The sequence below is a fragment of the Conger conger genome, chromosome 5, assembly GCF_963514075.1.
Source record: "Conger conger chromosome 5, fConCon1.1, whole genome shotgun sequence".
NCBI classification, from domain to species: Eukaryota; Metazoa; Chordata; class Actinopteri; order Anguilliformes; family Congridae; genus Conger; species Conger conger.
This window is the reverse complement of record NC_083764.1, coordinates 66,023,007-66,044,935: the sequence shown is the minus strand read 5'-3', so window position 1 is coordinate 66,044,935 and position 21,929 is coordinate 66,023,007. Positions and strand designations below refer to the sequence as shown.

General features: G+C 44.3%; 2 protein-coding genes across 2 annotated transcripts; both read left to right on the top strand.

The window, feature by feature from the left end:
* Positions 1-1,845: 1,845 nt before the first annotated feature.
* Positions 1,846-9,581, top strand: LOC133128311 (E3 ubiquitin-protein ligase TRIM35-like). The gene is made up of 6 exons (XM_061241701.1): positions 1,846-2,443; positions 3,682-3,777; positions 3,863-4,093; positions 7,617-7,639; positions 8,212-8,330; positions 8,768-9,581. The coding sequence occupies exons 1-6, from the start codon at positions 2,039-2,041 to the stop codon at positions 9,289-9,291; spliced, it is 1,398 nt and encodes a 465-aa protein (XP_061097685.1). The 5' UTR covers positions 1,846-2,038; the 3' UTR covers positions 9,292-9,581.
* Positions 9,582-11,198: 1,617 nt separating this feature from the next.
* On the top strand, positions 11,199-18,743 carry LOC133128310 (E3 ubiquitin-protein ligase TRIM35-like). Its single transcript, XM_061241700.1, has 6 exons — positions 11,199-12,215; positions 12,970-13,065; positions 13,151-13,381; positions 14,424-14,446; positions 14,948-15,066; positions 17,940-18,743. The coding sequence occupies exons 1-6, from the start codon at positions 11,811-11,813 to the stop codon at positions 18,461-18,463; spliced, it is 1,398 nt and encodes a 465-aa protein (XP_061097684.1). The 5' UTR covers positions 11,199-11,810; the 3' UTR covers positions 18,464-18,743.
* Positions 18,744-21,929: the final 3,186 nt, after the last annotated feature.

Sequence of the window (21,929 nt, the reverse complement as noted above, 5' to 3'; positions counted from 1 at the left end):
GGATAAGTTCGCTGAAAGACCCTAGAGGGAAGTACAATTTCAACTGCTACCTGTACAACAAAGATAAGGATGAGGGCCATTTTTTATTTTTTATTTTTTATTTTTTTTTGAACAAACAAACAAACAAACAGAGCAAAAGTGACCAAAGTTAACTATCCAAACACTGCTTACCTAGCCAACTAAAAATACCGATACACAAAGCAAGTCACAGAGACAACAATTAAAGTTCACAGGGAGGTAGGGAGGGATGGGGAGAGGTGCTGCTTGAAGAGGTGTGTCTTCAGCTTGCGCTTGAAGGTGGGGAGAGATTCTATAGTTCTGACCTCAACGGGGAGTTCGTTCCACCACCGTGGGGCCAGAACAGACAGTAGTCATGAGCGTGAGGTGGAGGTTCTGAGAGGGGGAGGTGCCAAGCGGCCTGTGGAGGCTGAACGAAGAGGTCTGGCAGGGGTGTAGGGTCTGATGATTTTTTGCAGATAAGCTGGGGAAGACCCCTTAACTGCTTGGAAGGCTAGCACCAATGTTTTGAATTTGATGCGAGCCATGACAGGCAGCCAGTGGAGGGAAGTAAGCAGGGGGGTGACGTGTGAGTATTTGGGAAGGTTGAAGACCAGACGAGCTGCTGCATTCTGGATGAGTTGGAGGGGTCTGATGGCGGACGCTGGGAGGCCAGCCAAGAGGGAATTGCAGTAGTCCAGGCGGGACAGAACCATCGCTTGGACCAGGAGCTGGGTCGAGTAGGGGGTGAGAAAGGGGCGGATTCTCCGTATGTTGTATAGGAAGAACCTGCAAGACCGGGTCACCGCCGCAATGTTCTCGGAAAGGGACAGTCTGCTGTCCATCACCACGCCGAGGTTCCTTGCACTGGGTGACGGCGTGAGTGTGGTATCCCCAAGGGAAATGGAGAGATCCAGATGGGGAGAGGTATTAGCAGGGATGAATATCATTTCAGTTTTACCTGGGTTGAGCTTTAGATGGTGGTTGTCCATCCAGCTCTGCATGTCCCTCAGGCAAGCAGAGATACGGGCTGAAACCTGCGTATCAGACGGCGGGAACGAGACGAAGAGTTGGGTATCGTCCGCGTAGCAGTGGTAGGATAGCCCATGTGCAGTGATCACAGGGCCAAGGGAGCAAGTGTAAAGAGAAAAAAGAAGTGGGCCAAGGACTGAGCCCTGGGGAACTCCTGTGGCGAGGGGCCGAGGTGTTGATACCGAATCAGCCCAGGCAACCTGGAAGGAGCGACCAGAGAGGTAGGACTCAATCCAGTCCAGGGCTGTGCCACAGATGCCCATTGCTGACAGGGCAGACAGGAGGATGGAGTGATCCACAGTGTTGAAGGCAGCAGAGAGATCTAGAAGAATGAGGACAGAGGAGAGTGAGGCTGCTCGTGCGGCATGGAGTGACTCACTGACGGAGATTAGCTTCATCAGTGCTGTAGATGAGCTATTCTAAAGCACAGCTCTCTCCATTAGCTTCATCAGCGCTGTAGATGAGCTATTCTAAAGCACAGCTCTCTCCATTAGCTTCATCAGTGACGATATTATGAAGAGGAATGGATTGTGGACTCCAGCTCTGCATCTGTGTGTGAATCATGTTTGTAAGGGAGGGTGTGTACTTGAGTTTATCTGGGGAATGAGACTCCATTTTGATGAACACATGAGAGCTGCTGCTGCTGGCAGATAAGCCGTTCAGACCTCAGTGATGCATTGCTGCCAACTGCAGGAAATGGTGTCTCTATAATTGGGTGCATCTCACATGAAGAGGGACATACAGTTTCTCATGCTAAGACGAAGCTTTGGAACTGGGGATCTCATATGTTTTCTACTGTATATTTTCCAGAAATTAAGGAACTTATTAGCTCATAAACATAATTACTTATAGATAACTTAGACTATAGATACAGGAACAAAAACAGACTGAGAAACAGAAATTTAAAGACATTTATTATTTTTACCTGCTGCTTGTGTAACAGCAGGAAGTGAAATTGAACTACAGATTTAGCAGAAGCCATTACTGAGCTCAGAACAGACGGGACAGAATGGCGTCTGGACCTTCTCTCCTGGAAGAGGAGCTCTCCTGTCCTGTGTGCTCTGAAATCTTCAGGGATCCTGTTGTCCTGAGATGCAGTCACAGCTTCTGTGAGGCCTGTCTGCAGCATTGGTGGAGAGACAAGGGATCTCAGGAGTGCCCAGTTTGCAGAAGAAGAGCTTCTATGGATCCACCTCTCCCGAGCCTGTCTCTGAGGAATGCCTGTGAGTCATTCTTAAAGGAGAGAAGTCAGAGAGCTGAAGCAGGATCTGAGGTGCTCTGCAGTCTGCACAGTGAGAAACTCAAACTCTTCTGTTTGGAGGATCAAATACCCGTCTGCTTTGTCTGTCAAACTTCAAAAAAACATGAAAACCACAAATTTCGACCAGTTCAGGAGGCTGCAGAAGAAAATAAGGTAACTGTCTCATAATATGATTTAGATTTAAATGACTTTTATAATTTACAAATTTCACTTACATTTTAATTTAAGTTAAGCTTTGTAGTGCTGTCATCTACAGGGCCTTGGAACTAAAAAAATATATATATTTGTGCTGGAAATATAATTAATATTGAATCTTAATATTTTTCATGATTGTGAATTTCTAATGAAGTAGTTATTGTATTTCCAAAGGGTTATAATCTCAAAAGGATCCATTTTAGTTCTCAGGCCTGACTGCAGTTTAAGCTCCTCACTACGTATCACATGACTGACAGAGAGACAGGAGGGAGGGGCAGGAGTGTGGAGACATTCTCAGAGCTGTGTTAGGGAGCAGTGCTCAGCATGGGACAGGAGGGGTCAAAGTTCATGGTCAGATATACATTCAAGTGATCACTGACCTCTACATCAGCTTGTTAATGCAAATATTTAATCAGCCAATCATGTGGCAGCAATTGAATGAATGAAGGAATGCAGACATGGTCAAGAGGTGCAGCTGTTTTTCAGACCAAATGTCAGAATGTCAGAAATGTGATCTAAGTGACTTTGACGTGGAATGATTCTTGGTGCCAGACAGGGTGGTTCAAGTATCTGAGAAACTGCTGATCTCTTGGGATTTTCACACACATCAGTCTCTAGTGTTTGCAGAGAATGGCGCGAAAAACCAAAAAAATCCAGTGAGCAGCAGTTCTGCAGACAGAAGCACCTTGTTAATTAGAGACAAGAATGGCCAGACTGGTCAAAGCTGACAGGAAGGTGACAGTAATGCAAATAACCACACATTACAACAGTGGTATGCAGAAGAGCATCTCTGAACACACAACGCATCAAACCTCTAACTGGATAGGCTACAGCAGCAGAAGTCTAAGAAACAAGTCTAATAAATACCTAATAAAGTGCTCACTGAGTGTATGTGGCCTTACAGGGCAGATCACTGTGTCATAAAGAGACTAAACACTACATGAAACTTGGAACAATTTAATTTACACATTCCTGGACCTTAGACCCTTCAACAGAATATCTGTTGTAGTCATTCCTGTTTACATGTCATAGAATCAATGCACAGATATGTATGTGTCAATTAACACATTGTTTTTACACAAGTTGTGACCTGAGTCTCCATTCTGGCTCCTCTCTGTCTGAACAGGGGCTCTTGTGCTGTCTGTGTATGCAGTGAAGCTTACTGTCTGTTGTCAGACTCTGTCATTTATTTCCAGGAGAAACTCAGGACTGCACTGGCTCCACTGCAGAAGAAGCTAAAAGCCTTTAATGCAGTGAAACTACTCTGTGATCAAACAGCAGAGCACATAAAGGTACTGTACTGAGGTCTTTAAATCACAGTGTTGAAAATGCAGCACTGGATTGTGCTGAAATGATGGTGAATAATGTTTATTCCAGAGCCAGGCCCAGCACACAGAGAGACAGATAAGGAGGGAGTTTGAGAAACTTCAGCAGTTCCTAAAAGATGAAGAGACAGCCAGGATCACTGCACTGAGGGAGGAAGAGGAGCAGAAGAGTCAGAAGATGAAGGAGAAGATTGAGAAGATGACAGAAGAGATATCATCCCTTTCAGAACAGATCAGAGCCATAGAACAGGAGCTGGGAGCTGAAGATGTCTCATTCCTGCAGGTAAGACCCGTTCACTCTGTGTCTGTGGGACTCTTTTCAGACGGCTGTTAATGCTGACGCACATTCATTTATACAATATAGTATCAAAGCCCCCTTTTCATGTAACTTCCAAATATCTCTTCAAAACTTTATCCAGCAGGATAAATTTAGATCAGTGAACATCCACACACTGGACACATGTATAACAGTGTTAACCCTTTCATACAACATCCACACACTGGACACATGTATAACAGGGTTAGCCCTTTCATGCATGTTGTCCACTACAGTGGACAGATATTTAGAAGCCATTTGTAATAATTTAGTTTGTGTTTACATGCTCAAACCACCAGTGGTTGCACCCTCTCGAGTCTTAATAAAATGTGATATGATTCCTGTCCTTATGTATCATTGTCTGTTTGAGCTATGACATCATACGTTCAAAATGACAGACGAAAGTGGAGAACCACCATTAATCTGAGCTAAATCAGGCGGCCTGTAGCGTAGTGGTTAAGGTACATGGCTGGGTCACGCGAGGTCAGTGGTTCGATCCCCAGTGTAGCCACGATAAGATCAGCACAGCCATTGAGCCCTTGAGCAAGGCCCTCAACCCTGCATTGCTCCAGGGGAGGATTGTCTCCTGTTTAGTCTAATCAACTGCACTTCGGTCTGGATAAGAGCCTCTGCCAAATGCCATTAATGTCAACCTTTCTATTCTAAGCTATGCAGATAGGTAAAAAAAGGTTCTCAGTCAAATAAGGTTGTCTTTTTCTGTGACTGAAAAAGCATCTGTCCACTGTAGTGGACATTGTGTGTTAAAGGGGACATTCTGCATATTGGGCCTATTTGTCCCTGCATCTGTATTTTTCAGGTTTTACTCAAAGTAGTGATAATTATTCATTTGGATGTTTTATTTAACCAAACTTGTGCTGTGTTTCTCATTTGACTGGGTTGAACTGTACAGTTATATTGTTCATATATTTATGTATTATAGGCTTATGTGAGGTTGAGGAGGATGGGGTTTGTGTGTGTGTTTGTGTGTGAGTGATGATGTAGCCTGTCTGTGTATGTGTGTGTGTGTGTGTGTGTGTTCATGTGTGTGTGTGTGTGTGTGTGTGTGTGTGTGTATGTATATGTGTGTGTGTGTGTGTGTGTGTATGTGTGTGAGTTTGAGTGTGTGTATGTATGTGTGTGTGTGTGTGTGTGTGTGTGTGTGTTTGTGGTTAATACACAGTAACAATGTCTTCCTAAAGTAAGTAAATACAAAAATATTATATTACATTACATATGGTATTTACAAAGCTAATGCACTGCAAGAATGCTATTGTATTGTAAAGGGCTACCCTATCCAACATCAACACATGATATATGACAGTTTTTAGGACCTGACATTTATTTAAAGCTAATGCTATATATATATATATATATATATATATATATATATATATATATATATATACATATATATATATATATATATATTTATGCATGGTGTCCACTATAGTATATGTAACTTATATAAATATATTTTTACACCATTTTACCCTTGTTCTATGTCATGTCATATATAAAGTTACTTAAAGTTATTAATGTGGTGTCCAACGCAACGTTCAAGGACAGAGTTTTCGCTACAGTGATAATTCAGGGTTTTTTTTATTCTTTCCACATGTTTTCTGAAACCATACCTCAAGTTCTGAAAACTCTAAACAAAAACTGCAATACCATTAACCATGCTGGAAAAACTGCACAAATCTCTTATTAAATGAAACTTTTCTGTTGAAACCATATTCCCACTTCTCCAAATCAAATTTGTGTGAAAATGACACACACATGCATTGTGAATAAACCTCACTTATTGAACACAGATTTGCTAAATGAATAAACCTCACTTATTGAACACAGATTTGCTAAATGAATAAACCTTACTTATTGAACACAGATTTGCTAAATGAATAAACCTCACTTATTGAACACAGATTTGCTAAATGAATAAACCTCACTTATTGAACACAGATTTGCTAAATGAATAAACCTCACTTATTGAACACAGATTTGCTAAATGAATAAACCTCACTTATTGAACACAGATTTGCTAAATGAATAAACCTCACTTATTGAACACAGATTTGCTAAATGAATAAACCTCACTTATTGAACACAGATTTGCTAAATGAAAAACACGATTATGAATAGTTTTACTTATCAGTGGGCTTACGCCTTCTGCATTTTCAGTGTTGCACATACAAGCTATGGACAGTAGCTGATTGTTTTATACAGTATTTTATAATATACTACTGTAACATGTTCTACAAACACACCAAAAAAATAACAAAATCTTTTTTTTCCCAAAAGTAATGAAAACCTTTCAACACATGCTCTTGGTGTTCAAGGTGTTCTCTACAAATACTTTATACAGTAGACTAAATTATAATGTCATAATGAATCATAATGAAAGAAAAACACATTTTGGCTGCATCCTGTCGTTCGTTCTGTCTGGCCACAGAACCTCATCCACATCACAGGTGATGTTTCCCTGGCCAGGCAGTGGAAGGTATCTCCTGGCAGGAGGTATCCAACCCTGGAGTGTTTCTGTAGGAACACCACCACATACCTCCTCCTTTGTCTTTAGAAGGGGCATCTCTGTGTGGATTCTGGTCCTAAACTTTCCATCACCATGCAGAGAAATGTTCTTCCATTAGATGGTGAATATGGTGGGAAACAAATGTTGGAAAATACAGGGTGGGCAAGGAAGCAGTTGTGGACCAGAGCAGCCCGGTGGAAACTAACGTTGTCCCAGATGATAACCCACGTGGGCTGCTCTGGCTCATCTGTGCTGGTGGAGTCATGATGTTGTGGAGGGTGGCCAAAAGGTGATCAGATGGGCAGTATTGTAGGGTCCAGGGTTGGCCTGGTGTTGGAGAACTCCTACCCCTCCTCCATCTCTTACTCTGACTCTCACTGCAGCTTTGGCATCTACTGTTCACCAATACAGCAGAGCATACGTATCTGTGGCCCTTTTATTCATGTGTAAGTTGTGATTTACGTATCTGTGGCCCTTTTATTCATGTGTAAGTTGTGATTTACGTATCTGTGGCCCTTTCATGCATGTGTAAGGTGTGATTTACGTATCTGTGGCCCTTTCATGCATGTGTAAGTTGTGATTTACGTATCTGTGGCCCTTTTATTCATGTGTAAGTTGTGATTTACGTATCTGTGGCCCTTTTATTCGTGTAAGTTGTGATTTATGTGACGAGTGTCTAAACTGGTGAGGAGGTAATTTGGCCAGATGGTCATTTGTGTTTAGCATTTTGAAAAGTAGTGCTTTCCATGTGAATACAAGAAATTACATTCATGAGAATTGTGCCGAAAGTAGAGAATTGTGTGGAAAGTTTTTCAAAAAGTGTGATTTGAGTGGATTTGTGTTCTGAGTCGAAACCCAGAGAATGTGCTTAATATTTGCAGAAATGGTTTGGGCGTTTGATACATCAATGTAAGGTCCCAGTGTTTGTGTGTAGAAATGTGAAAAAATCTCTCTTTATTTCAGAAGTACAAGGACACACAAAACAGGTAAACAAACTCTCATCAGATTAAATATCAAAAGTAGTTTATTAGCCTTTTGCGTTCTATCAGTGAGGAACTGTGGAATGTGTTAGAAATGCCTCTTTCTGTGATAATTACTGCTGACTATGGAAGAACATTGAAATTATTAAAGTAAGTAAAAAACTATTTCCATCTAGAATGACCCCCCCCCCCCTCCTGTGAGTGTGTGTCCCTCAGTGGGGCTGTGAGTGTGTGTCCCTCAGTGGGGTCAGGCTGTGAGTGTGTGTCTCTCAGTGGGGTCAGGCTGTGAGTGTGTGTCCCTCAGTGGGGTCAGGCTGTGAGTGTGTGTCTCTCAGTGGGGTCAGGCTGTGAGTGTGTGTCTCTCAGTGGGGCTGTGAGTGTGTGTCTCTCAGTGGGGCTGTAGTGTGTGTTTCTCAGTGAGGCTGTGAGTGTGTGTCTCTCAGTGGGGCTGTGTGGCAGAACACTGGGAGGGATGGAGCCATTTTCTTACAGAATGAAGATATCATGTTGTTGCTGATAATCTTCTATGGTAATGAAGGCATGCCCACAGCACAAGTGACTCCTGAATATTATTGCAGAGCCCAGTGCACACTGGGGGATCCAGAGAAGGTCTCAGGACCGCTGATTGATGTGGCCAAGCACCTGGGCAATCTGAAGTACAGAGTGTGGAAGAAGATGCTGGAGACTGTTCAATACAGTGAGTACTGGGGGCAGGGAGCTCCACATTGTCACTGTACAGGGGGAATCTTCAGCATGCTTTCCACAAGCTGATGAAGCCAGTCAGAGTCATATTGGTCCTGTCTGTGTGAGAGCCCTGGAGTGAAGAGACTGAGCACCAGTCCTTAATCTCACTGATGCTCATAATAAAATGCTGCTTTAAGAGTGATACTGTATTTCAGGGGAAGGACAGGAGCTACACAAACACTGACAGGTCTTGCTCCCTCTTACAGGGATTATACAGTGTGTGACTTATCAAATATTAATATCTTCTAGTTCTGGTGCTTCTCTCACACTTGTATCTGAGGCTATAATGTTGTTCTTGTGAAACCCAATTAATATCATTAGGAGCCCATTGTGTCTGAACGTTTCCCTTTGTGCAGATCAGTGCTGACGTCTCATTCTCTGTTCCTTCAGCTCCTGTGACTCTGGACCCAAACACAGCACATCCACTCCTCTCACTGTCTGAGGATCTGACCAGTGTGAGATACAGTGATGAGAGACGGGAGGTTCCTGCTAATCCAGAGAGATGTGTTGGGTGGTTGTGTGTGCTGGGCTCTGAGGGATTCAGCTCAGGGAGACACTGTTGGGATGTAGAAGTGGGGGGTGTGGCCTGGATGGTGGGTGTGGTTAAAGAGTCCTTCAGCAGGAAAGGGGTCTTCATTCTGAGCCCAGTAGGAGGAGTGTGGGGTATAGAGCTGACCAGTGGGGAATACAGAGCCATGACCTCCCCACCTACAGTCCTCACTGTGCAGAGGGAACTCCAGAGGGTCAAAGTGCAGCTGGACTGGGACAGGGGGAAGGTGTCATTCTCTGACCCCAGTGACAACACTCCTCTCTACACTTTTAAACACTCCTTCACTGAGAGACTGTTTCCTTTCTTTAGTACTCTGGGGACTGTGCGGATCTGTCCACTGAAGGTGTCTGTAAGTGTAAAATAGCACTGTGGCATTGTGGGTAAACATCGGCTGAAATCAAAGGACTGTATTTGTTCAACTCAGAGCGGGTTGACATGAAATGTCATGAACAAAAGGACATCATTAACAAAATATGGTCTATTATCTGAAATGTAAATACAAACATTATAAAGTGCTTGATGATAAATGTCTGATCTCTCTGATATAACCTCACAATGTTATTACTGAGTAATTACTGTTGTACATGGTGGTATTGTAAGTACACTGGTGTGTGTGTAATGAGTTGGGGTGTAATAAATACAGCAGTGGAATCACTCCAGAGTGCTGCTCTTTTCCTGACCCGTCACCAGTGTGTCTCCCAGGTGTGTGATGAGGTAAGTCTCTCTCTCCAGTGCAGTATGAACGCAGACAGAGACAAATACGCCCCTCATACGCTGGGTTTGGGTTCATTCCACACTCACTTGAGCTGATCTGAGATCAGCTGAGAAACGCAGATAAGCCCAGTGCCCCCAGATGGCGCTGTGAACTCAGAGAGTGAAGGAAATGTCTGAGGTCATACTCACTCTGTCCACTAGAGGGCGACTGAAGCTCTGCTGAGGTGCTGTATGAAGCTCTGTCCTTCAGACTATTCAGAAGCACAGCTCTCTCCATTAGCTTCATCAGTGCTGTAGATGAGCTATTCTAAAGCACAGCTCTCTCCATTAGCTTCATCGGTGCTGTAGATGAGCTATTCTAAAGCACAGCTCTCTCCATTAGCTTCATCAGTGCTGTAGATGAGCTATTCTAAAGCACAGCTCTCTCCATTAGCTTCATCAGCGCTGTAGATGAGCTACTCTAAAGCACAGCTCTCTCCATTAGCTTCATCGGTGCTGTAGATGAGCTATTCTAAAGCACAGCTCTCTCCATTAGCTTCATCAGTGCTGTAGATGAGCTATTCTAAAGCACAGCTCTCTCCATTAGCTTCATCAGTGCTGTAGATGAGCTATTCTAAAGCACAGCTCTCTCCATTAGCTTCATCAGCGCTGTAGATGAGCTATTCTAAAGCACAGCTCTCTCCATTAGCTTCATCAGCGCTGTAAATGAGCTATTCTGAAGCACAGCTCTCTCCATTAGCTTCATCAGTGCTGTAGATGAGCTATTCTAAAGCACAGCTCTCTCCATTAGCTTCATCAGTACTGTAGATGAGCTATTCTAAAGCACAGCTCTCTCCATTAGCTTCATCGGTGCTGTAGATGAGCTATTCTAAAGCACAGCTCTCTCCATTAGCTTCATCGGTGCTGTAGATGAGCTATTCTAAAGCACAGCTCTCTCCAGTAGCTTCATCAGCGCTGTAGATGACCTATTCTAAAGCACAGCTCTCTCCAATAGCTTCATCGGTGCTGTAGATGAGCTATTCTAAAGCACAGCTCTCTCCATTAGCTTCATCAGTGCGGTAGATGAGCTATTCTAAAGCACAGCTCTCTCCATTAGCTTCATCAGTGCTGTAGATGAGCTATTCTAAAGCTCAGCTCTCTCCATTAGCTTCATCAGTGCTGTAGATGAGCTATTCTAAAGCACAGCTCTCTCCATTAGCTTCATCAGTGCTGTAGATGAGCTATTCTAAAGCACAGCTCTCTCCATTAGCTTCATCAGTGCTGTAGATGAGCTATTCTAAAGCACAGCTCTCTCCATTAGCTTCATCAGCGCTGTAGATGAACTATTCTAAAGCACAGCTCTCTCCATTAGCTTCATGAGTGACAATATTATGAAGAGGAATGGATTGTGGACTCCAGCTCTGCATCTGTGTGTACATCATATTTGTAAAGGAGGGTGTGTGCTTGAGTTTATCTGGGGAATGAGACTCCATTTTGATGAGAGAGAACTGACAGAACTGAAGAACAGGGCTAGTGGAAACCTGCTGGCAGATAAGCCGTTCAGACCTCAGTGCTGCCAACTGCAGGAAATGGTGTCTCTATAATCGGGTGCGTCTTACAGGAAGAGGGGTGTACATTTTCTCATACTAAGACAAAGCTTTGGAACTGTAGCACAGCTGTATAATCTTGATAAGCGATAATATTATAAAGATGAATGGACTCTGGATCTGTGCTTGAATCATGTTTGTAAGGGAGGGTGTGTGCTTGAGATGATCTGGGTGCATTTTGAAGAACACAGGAGAGAGAACAACCAGAAGCTGAAGAACAGGGCTGGTGTAAATGTGAAGAGGGAGGTAACATTTCTCACACACAGATGCTTTAGTTATATTGCCGACTTCATAATATGAGTTTAATGTTTAATTTTCAGGAACTATGGAATTTCTAAAGATTCTGACAGGGATGAAAACCGATCATGAAGCACAGAGATTTCTGGACTAATTTAAAGACATTTTACAGTGAAGTGTGTGGATTTCAAAGTGAAGCTAAGCTACAGATTTAGCAGAAGCCATTACAGAGCTCATTCCTACCTGTTGTTGCCTGTGAATCCCTTCCCTGGACCTGAGGGTAAATCTCCATTAAGATTTCTCGTTCCATTCCTGGGCAAAAAACGTACAATATCTCTGAGACAGAATGGCGTCTGGATCTTCTCTCCTGGAAGAGGAGCTCTCCTGTCCTGTGTGCTCTGAAATCTTCACGGATCCTGTTGTACTGAGATGCAGTCACAGCTTCTGTGAGGCCTGTCTGCAGCAGTACTGGGAACACAAGGGATCTCAGGAGTGCCCAGTTTGCAGGAGAAGAGATTCTAACACTCATCCTCCCTGTAACCTGTCTCTGAGGAATACCTGTGAGGCATTCTTAAAGGAGAGAAGTCAGAGAGCTGAAGCAGGATCTGAAGTGCTCTGCAGTCTGCACAGTGAGAAACTCAAACTCTTCTGTTTGGAGGATCAAATACCTGTCTGTAATATCTGTCAAACTTCAAAAAACCATGAAAACCACAAATTTCGACCAGTTCAGGAGGCTGCAGAAGAAAATAAGGTAACTGTCTCATAATATAATTTAGATTTAAATGACTTTTATGGTTTACACATTTCACTTCCATCTTAATTTAAGTTAAGCTTTGTAGTGCTGTCACCTACAGGGCCTTGGAACTGAAAACCAAAAGATATTTGTCCCGGAAATATAATTAATATTGAATATTTTTCATGATTGTGAATTTCTAATGAAGTAGTTATTGTATTTCCAAAGGGTTATAACCTCAAAAGGAGCCATTTTAGTTCTCAGGCCTGACTGCAGTTTGAGCTCCTCACTACGTGTCACATGACAGAGAGACAAGAGGGGCAGGAGTGTGGAGACGTTCTCAGAGCTGTGTTAGGGAGCAGTGCTCAGCATGGGACAGGAGGGGTCAAAGTTCATGCTCAGCTATATGTGTCTGACACAATGTGGCCTAAGAGGGCAGATCACTGTTAATGTGTCACTGGAGAGTAAATATACAGCACATTAAACTTGAAACAATTTAATTTATACATTTCTGGAAATTGAATTGTGACCCTTCGACAGAATGTTTGTGTGGTAATTTGCCGTAGTCAGTCCTGTTTACCTGTCCTGTCATAGAGTCTATGCACAGATATGTATATGTCAAATAACACGTTGTTTCTACACATGTTAACCTGAGTCTCCATTCTGGCTTCCCTGTGTCTGAGCAGGGGCTCTTGTGCTGTCTGTGTAGACAGTGAAGTTTAATGTGGGTCTGTTTCCTCAGTAAAGTGTGGACTCTGTCATTTCTTTCCAGGGGAAACTCAGGACTGCACTGGCTCCACTGCAGGAGAAGCTAAAAGCCTTTAAGGCAGTGAAACTACTCTGTGATCAAACAGCAGAACACATCAAGGTACTGTACTGAGGCCTTTAAATCACAGTGTTGAAAATGCAGCACTGGATTGTGCTGAAATGATGCTGAATAATGTTTATTCCAGAGCCAGGCCCAGCGCACAGAGAGACAGATAAAGATGGAGTTTGAGAAACTTCAGCAGTTCCTAAAAGATGAAGAGGCAGCCAGGATCACTGCACTGAGGGAGGAAGAGGAGCAGAAGAGTCAGATGATGAAGGAGAAGATTGAGAAGATGACAGAAGAGATATCATCCCTTTCAGAACAGATCAGAGCCATAGAACAGGAGCTGGGAGCTGAAGACATCTCATTCCTGCAGGTAAGACCTGTTCACTCTGTGTCTGTAGGACTCTATACACACTGCTGTTAATGCTCTCCGATGGGGGGTTGCCAGATCATTTTCAGAATGTGTGGAAAGTATGGAGGAGGATATATCCAGTATGGATTCACATAAAGTACAACGCCCCCAATGTGTTATTATTGTATTCTAACTGCCAACTGTGGTGATGTTTTGGTTTTTTATTACATTTATTGAAAGCTAATGGTTTAAATATATATATATATTTTTAAGGAAACACTTTTTATAGCATAAATGCATGGTGTCCACTACAGTAGATAGATAGACTTCTTTAAAATACAAGATAAAACATTTTGGGCAGCCATATTTTCCCCTAGCCAGGGATGACATTTCTTGTGATGTGGCCAGACCCTAGCAGAAGGTAGGATCTATAAACCATCCACCCCATCCCTTACAATCCCTGACAATACTATGTCATTATTTTTATTTCTGTGAGTTTACAGTAACATATTGTATTAATTATTGTAATGTACTTCTACTTTTTTTGTGTGTTTTTTTGTAGTTGTAAAAACCTGCAATAGCAAAAAAAATAGGCTGTATATATTTTTCTCTGAAGCCTTTTTATTTATGTGTTTATTGAAATGTGAGTAGATGTCCTGTCCTGGAGCAATCTTTCACAGAAGCCTGTATGAGTAAATGTAAACAAAGTACAAGGTATGCAAAGTACTAAAGATAGCAGTGTTTTGTATAAAGTATGTCTCTGTGTTGTTGCTGCTTTGAAAGAGTAATTCAAATGGTGCATGTGAGTATCATTTTTTTGCAAAAATGCCATTTTGAAAAAGGATTGTTAGGTTGTGATTGCAAAGTTTCATTTTGTCATTGAAGTGAGATGTTTATCTCCAAATGTTGTGGCTTGTCTGGCTTGTGTGTACAGTTTTGACACAATGAGTCAAATTCTGCAACGTGTATAAGCAATCGGAAAAAACTGTAATGTGGTTTCTAACACAGTGTTAATGGACTGAGTTTTGGCTACAGTGATAAGGATTCACTCTCTTTATTTCAGAGCTACAAGGACACACATAACAGGTAAGCAAACTCCATCCTCTCTCCTCAGGTTGTAGTAGTTTATTAGCCTGTAGTGTTCTATCAGAGGTCAGAATGTGTTTGAAATGTCTCTCTCTGCAATAATTACTGCAGCTTTAATAATGACTACGGAGAAACATTTAAAACATGAGTGTCCCTCAGTAAGGGCTGTCAGTGTGTCTCTCAGTAGGGCTGTGAGTGTGTGTCTCTCAGTGGGGCTGTGAGTGTATGTTTCTCAGTGGAGCTGTGAGTATGTGTTTCTCAGTGGGGCTGTGAGTGTGTGTCTCTCAGTGGGGCTGTGAGTGTGTGTCTCTCAGTGGGGCTGTCAGTGTGTGTCTCTCAGTGGGGCTGTCAGTGTGTGTCTCTCAGTGGGGCTGTGTGGCAGAATGCTGGGAGGGATGGAACCCTTTTCTTACAGAATGAAGATCTGATGTTGCTGCTGATAATCTTCTATGGTAATGAAGCCACACCCACAGCACAAGTGACTCCTGAATATTATTGCAGAGCCCAGTGCACACTGGGGGATCCAGAGAAGGTCTCAGGACCGCTGATTGATGTGGCCAAGCACCTGGGCAATCTGAAGTACAGAGTGTGGGAGAAGATGCTGGGGACTGTTCAATACAGTGAGTACTGGGGGCAGGGAGCTCCACATTGTCACTGTACAGGAGGAATCTTCAGCATCCTTTCCACAAGCTGATGAAGCCAGTCAGAGTCATATTGGTCCTGTCTGTGTGAGAGCCCTGGAGTGAAGAGACTGAGCACCAGTCCTTAATCTCACTGATGCTCATAATAAAATGCTGCTTTTAGAGTGATAGTCTTCGTTCAGCCTCCACAGGCCGCTTGGCACCTCCCCCTCTCAGAACCTCCACCTCACACTCACGACAACTGTCTGTTCTGGCTCCACGGTGGTGGAACAAACTCCCCGTTGAGGTCAGAACTGTAGAATCTCTCCCCACCTTCAAGCGCAAGCTGAAGAAGCACCTCTTCAAGCAGCACCTCTCCCCATCCCTCCCTACCTCCCTGTGAACCTTAATTGTTGTCTCTGTGACTTGCTTTGTGTATCGGTATTTTTAGTTGGCTAGGTAAGCAGTGTTTGGATAGTTAACTTTGGTGACTTTTGCTCTGTTTGTTTGTTTGTTTGTTCAAAAAAAAAAAAAAAAAAAAAAAAAAATGGCCCTTGTCCTTACCTTTGTTGTACAGGTAGCAGTTGAAATTGTCTTTCAGCGAACTTATCCCTGGTTATGGGTATGCACTTTGTTGTACGTCGCTCTGGATAAGAGCGTCTGCCAAATGCCAATAATGTAATGTAATGTAATGATACGACGAGTGTGGGGCGGCATGGCTCAGGCAGTAAGAGCAGTCGTCTCATTGGCTCAGGCCGTAAGAGCAGTCGTCTCATTGGCTCAGGCGGTAAGAGCAGTCGTCTCATTGGCTCAGGCAGTAAGAGCAGTCGTCTCATTGGCTCAGGCGGTAAGAGCAGTCGTCTCATTGGCTCAGGCAGTAAGAGCAATTGTCTCATTGGCTCAGGCCGTAAGAGCAGTCGTCTCATTGGCTCAGGCCGTAAGAGCAGTCGTCTCATTGGCTCAGGCCGTAAGAGCAGTCGTCTCATTGGCTCAGGCAGTAAGAGCAGTCATCTCATTGGCTCAGGCGGTAAGAGCAGTCGTCTCATTGGCTCAGGCCGTAAGAGCAGTCGTCTCATTGGCTCAGGCCGTAAGAGCAGTCGTCTCATTGGCTCAGGCGGTAAGAGCAGTCGTCTCTTTGGCTCAGGCCGTAAGAGCAGTCGTCTCATTGGCTCAGGCGGTAAGAGCAGTCGTCTCATTGGCTCAGGCCGTAAGAGCAGTCGTCTCATTGGCTCAGGCAGTAAGAGCAGTCGTCTCATTGGCTCAAGTCGTAAGAGCAGTCGTCTCATTGGCTCAGGCGGTAAGAGCAGTCGTCTCATTGGCTCAGGCCGTAAGAGCAGTCGTCTCATTGGCTCAGGCAGTAAGAGCAGTTGTCTCATTGGCTCAGGCCGTAAGAGCAGTCGTCTCATTGGCTCAGGCCGTAAGAGCAGTCGTCTCATTGGCTCAGGCCGTAAGAGCAGTCGTCTCATTGGCTCAGGCCGTAAGAGCAGTCGTCTCATTGGCTCAGGCAGTAAGAGCAGTCGTCTCATTGGCTCAGGCGGTAAGAGCAGTCGTCTCATTGGCTCAGGCCGTAAGAGCAGTCATCTCATTGGCTCAGGCCGTAAGAGCAGTCGTCTCATTGGCTCAGGCAGTAAGAGCAGTCGTCTCATTGGCTCAGGCGGTAAGAGCAGTCGTCTCATTGGCTGAGGCGGTAAGAGCAGTCGTCTCATTGGCTCAGGCAGTAAGAGCAGTCGTCTCATTGGCTCAGGCAGTAAGAGCAGTCGTCTCATTGGCTCAGGCAGTAAGAGCAGTCGTCTCATTGGCTCAGGCAGTAAGAGCAGTCGTCTCATTGGCTCAAGCCGTAAGAGCAGTCGTCTCATTGGCTCAGGCAGTAAGAGCAGTCGTCTCATTGGCTCAGGCCGTAAGAGCAGTCGTCTCATTGGCTCAGGCAGTAAGAGCAGTTGTCTCATTGGCTCAGGCCGTAAGAGCAGTCGTCTCATTGGCTCAGGCCATAAGAGCAGTCGTCTCATTGGCTCAGGCCGTAAGAGCAGTCGTCTCATTGGCTCAGGCCGTAAGAGCAGTCGTCTCATTGGCTCAGGCAGTAAGAGCAGTCGTCTCATTGGCTCAGGCGGTAAGAGCAGTCGTCTCATTGGCTCAGGCCGTAAGAGCAGTCGTCTCATTGGCTCAGGCAGTAAGAGCAGTCGTCTCATTGGCTCAGGCAGTAAGAGCAGTCGTCTCATTGGCTCAGGCAGTAAGAGCAGTCGTCTCATTGGCTCAAGTCGTAAGAGCAGTCGTCTCATTGGCTCAGGCAGTAAGAGCAGTCGTCTCATTGGCTCAGGCAGTAAGAGCAGTCGTCTCATTGGCTCAGGCAGTAAGAGCAGTCGTCTCATTGGCTCAGGCAGTAAGAGCAGTCGTCTGGCAGTCGGAGGGTTGCCGGTTCGATCCCCCGCCTGGGCTGTGTCGAAGTGTCCCTGAGCAAGACACCTAACCCCCAAATGCTCCTGACGAGCTGGTCGGGGCCTTGCATGGCAGCCAATCGCCGTCGGTGTGTGAGTGTGTGTATGAATGGGTGATTGAGAAGCATCAATTGTACAGCGCTTTGGATAAAGGCGCTATATAAATTCCAACCATTTACCAATTACCATTTGATATTGTATTTAAGGGGAAGGGCAGGAGCTACACAAACACTGACAAGCTTTGCTCCCTCTTACAGGAATTATACAATGTGTGACTTATGAAAGATTAATATCCTTTAGTTCTGGTGCTTCTCTCACACATGTATCTGAGGCTATAATATTGTTCTTGTGAAACCCAGTTTATATCATTAGGAGCCCATTGTGTCTGACGGTTTCCCTTTGTGCAGATCAGTGCTGACGTCTCATTCTCTGTCCCTTCAGCTCCTGTGACTCTGGACCCAAACACATCACATCCACTCCTCTCACTGTCTGAGGATCTGACCAGTGTGAGATACAGTGATGAGAGACAGCAGGTTCCTGATAATCCAGAGAGATGTGTTGGGTGGTTGTGTGTGCTGGGCTCTGAGGGATTCAGCTCAGGGAGACACTGCTGGGATGTAGAAGTGGGGGGTGTGGCCTGGATGGTGGGTGTGGTTAAAGAGTCCTTCAGCAGGAAAGGGGTCTTCATTCTGAGCCCAGTAGGAGGAGTGTGGGGTATAGAGCTGACCAGTGGGGAATACAGAGCCATGACCTCCCCACCTACACACCTCACTGTAAAGAGGGACCTCCAGAGGGTCAGAGTGCAGCTGGACTGGGACAGGGGGAAGGTGTCATTCTCTGACCCCAGTGACAACACTCCTCTCTACACTTTTAAACACTCCTTCACTGAGAGACTGTTTCCATTCTTTAGTACTCTGGGGACTGTGCGGATCTGTCCACTGAAGGTGTCTGTAAGTGTAAAATAGCACTGTGGGATTGTCGGTAAACATCGGCTGAAATCAAAGGACTGTATTTGTTCAACTCAGAGCAGGTTGACTTCAAATGTCATGAAAAAAGGGCATCATTAACAAAATATAGCCTATTATCTGAAATGTAAATACAAACATTCGAAAGTGCTTGATGAGAAATGTCTGATCTCTCTGATATAACCTCACAATGTTATTACTGAGTAATTACTGTGGTACATGGTGGTATTGTAAGTACACTGGTGTGTGTGTAATGAGTTGGGGTGTAATAAATACACCAGTGGAATCACTCCAGAGTGCTGCTCTTTTCCTGACCCATCACCAGTGTGTCTCCCAGGTGTGTAATGAGGTAAGTCTCTCTCTCCAGTGCAGTATGAACGCAGACAGAGACAAATACGCCCCTCATACGCTGGGTTTTGGTTCATTCCACACTCACTTGAGCTGGAATCAGAAGAGAAACACAGTTAAGCACAGTGCCCATTACTGCCCTGCACACCTGGGCCATTACTGCCCTGTAGACCAGCACACATGGGCCATTACTGCCCTGTAGACCAGCACACATGGGCCATTACTGCCCTGTAGACCAGCACACATGGGCCATTACTGCCCTGTAGACCAGCACACATGGGCCATTACTGCCCTGTAGACCAGCACACATGGGCCATTACTGCCCTGTAGACCAGCACACATGGGCCATTACTGCCCTGTAGACCAGCACACATGGGCCATTACTGCCCTGTAGACCAGCACACATGGGCCTTTACTGCCCTGTAGACCAGCACACATGGGCCATTACTGCCCTGTAGACCAGCACACATGGGCCATTACTGCCCTGTAGACCAGCACACATGGGCCATTACTGCCCTGTAGACCAGCACACATGGGCCTTTACTGCCCTGTAGACCAGCACACATGGGCCATTACTGCCCTGTAGACCAGGTCAGGTCTGAATGGATGTAATCTCATGCCTGTTTGGTAGCTGCCATGCCGTTTAAACATCATGATGGAATCTAAAATTTTTTGTAATTTACAAAACTTATTTCTTGAAAAATAATAAAGAGAAAATTCCAGAAAGAATCATCCAGTGGCTTATTTGCCCAGGCTGACCCACCATCCCCAAATTCCCCCAGGAAGAGCCCCCCTATCCTGGCACAAGGACTGCTGGAGCACTGCTGTTTTTGTGAGAATACAGTCATGTGAATTAGCATGTAGGGGCAGTTGTGTGTCAGTGTGCTCGTCCTGATCACAACTTGCACCCCGTGCTTTTCTCCCGGTGTCTCTGAGCAGCCCAACATTAGGAACCTCCACCATGCTTCATTCTTGTACCACTCTCCAGCCCTTCAGCGAACAAACTGCCTTCTGCTACAGCCAAATATTTCACCTTTTGACTCATCAGTCCATTTTTCCGCACCCCAGTGTTTTCGTGCATAGTTGAGTCGCTTGGCCTTGTTTCCACGTCGGAGATATGGCTTTGCGGCCGCAATTTTTCCATGAAGACCACTTCTGACCAGACTTCTCTGCACTGTAGATGGGTGTACCTGGGTCCCACTGGTTTTTGCCAATTCTGAGCTGATGGCACTGTTGGACATCTTCCGATTGCGAAGGGAAGTAAGCATGATGTGTCTTTCATCTGCTGCACTAAGTTTCCTTGGTCGACCACTGCGGCTACGATCCTCAACGTTGCCCGTTTCTTTGTGCTTCTTCAACAGAGCTTGAACAGCACATCTGGAAACCCCTCTTTGCCTTGAAAGTTCTGCCTGGGAGAGACCTTGCTGTTGCAGTATAACTACCATGTGTCTTGTTGCTGTGCTCAATCTTGCCATAGTGTATGACTTCTGACATTAAACTGTCTTCAGCAACCTCACCTTGGAAGCAGAGTTTGGCTGTTCCTCGCCCAGTTTTAACCCTCCTACACAGCTGTTTCTGTTTCAGTTAATGATTGTGTTTCAACCTACATATTAAAATGATGATCATTAGCTCCTGTTTGGTATAATTGGTTAATCACACACCTGACTATATGCCTACAAAATCCCTGACTTTGTGCAAGTGTACCGAGAAGAATTGATGCTGGTTTGAATGCAAAGCGTGGTCACACAAAATATTAATTTGATTCAGATTTTTCTCCTGATGAAAATGAACTAACATTTCTATTTTTGAAAGCATTCTTACTTTACAGCATTAACTAAATATTAGTTCAGTAATTCCAAGTCTTGAAAAATTTCTTCAGTTTAAACAGTTTGAAGAGAGTTTGTATGTTCCTTTTCTTTGCTTCCTGTAAAAGAATAACACAGACTTGATAAAATTTGCTAATGTTTTGATTTGGAATTGAATGTCTAAGGTTTCCACTACATTTGAAATATTGAACTAAATCGTGGGGGGTTGGACCCAAAATGCACGACTCAGAAATAGGGGTGTAATAAAGTCCCGTCAGGGCTTTATTTGGGGAATATCCAGAGAGCGTGGTCAAAAAACAAGCAATGTTCAGACACGTAAATATCCAGCCAGAAAACCAAAGCGCAGTACCGAGGGAGAAGGCAGTCTCGTAGTCGGTACACCATGCGGGAAGTCCGGTAGCCAGGAAAGCGGTCAGCGGGGCAGAAGTACAGGCGGGCGGTAGGCAGGCTCAGGGTCGATGACAGCGCAAGGATCAAGACTGAAGTCTGCTCCGCGGGGGGAAAAGCACAAAACCAGCAGGCAAAGACATGGTACAGGCAGGCAATGGTCAACAAAACAGAAGACAATAATCTTTGGCCAATAAACAGGCGTGGATCAGACCGGGTCGACAATGGCTTGCCAAACCCACTCAACCAATGCACTGACAAACAGGAGGCAAGCAATTTCACAAAGACAAGACATGAAACTGAGCTTTATATGCAGGTGAAGACAGGTGTAGACAATTAGCTTGAGAGCAGCAAGAGAATGGAAATCAGGTGTGGAGGATTGACAAGTTAACAAGGTAATTAGTAATCGTTAGTAATAAACCTATCCTGCCCTAGCATTAGAAAATTTGTAAATAACATGCACAAGAAAGATAAGGGAACATGAACACATGATTAGAATGTTAGTATTACCCAATCCTGATCTAGCATTAGTAGATTAGTAAGTAGAAAAGGGAAATTGAAACAATTAGGGTGAGTGACAGAAAGGGAGAGAGAGAAAGCAGGAATGCAAGATTTGCAGAAAGACGTGAAAAAGTGTATGCTAATCAATGACCAGTACAACGTAACATGAAACAAAAATTGTGAAAGTTTGCGAAATATGACAATAAACTAAATAACATGACATGGCAAGACTAACAATTAAATTGTAACAACAACTAAACATGAAACATAACATGACATGAAACATAAAAACGTGGTGATACTAGACTAACATAATACTTGACATGACAATAACATAACCAAGACAATAATTAAACATAAATCATGACATGGAAAACATGAAACGTGACACTAAAAGCTATTAA

What these genes read in the sequence shown, in the direction of transcription:
- LOC133128310 (XM_061241700.1), top strand. Translation starts at nt 11,811, where the DNA reads ATGGCGTCTGGATCTTCTCTCCTGGAAGAGGAGCTCTCCTGTCCTGTG. An exon ending in TACAAGGACACACATAACAG is followed by an intron (nt 14,447 to 14,947) that starts GTAAGCAAACTC and finishes ATATTATTGCAG; the next exon opens with AGCCCAGTGCACACTGGGGG. An exon ending in GCTGGGGACTGTTCAATACA is followed by an intron (nt 15,067 to 17,939) that starts GTGAGTACTGGG and finishes CTGTCCCTTCAG; the next exon opens with CTCCTGTGACTCTGGACCCA.
- LOC133128311 (XM_061241701.1), top strand. Translation starts at nt 2,039, where the DNA reads ATGGCGTCTGGACCTTCTCTCCTGGAAGAGGAGCTCTCCTGTCCTGTG. An exon ending in AAGATGTCTCATTCCTGCAG is followed by an intron (nt 4,094 to 7,616) that starts GTAAGACCCGTT and finishes TCTTTATTTCAG; the next exon opens with AAGTACAAGGACACACAAAA. An exon ending in GCTGGAGACTGTTCAATACA is followed by an intron (nt 8,331 to 8,767) that starts GTGAGTACTGGG and finishes CTGTTCCTTCAG; the next exon opens with CTCCTGTGACTCTGGACCCA.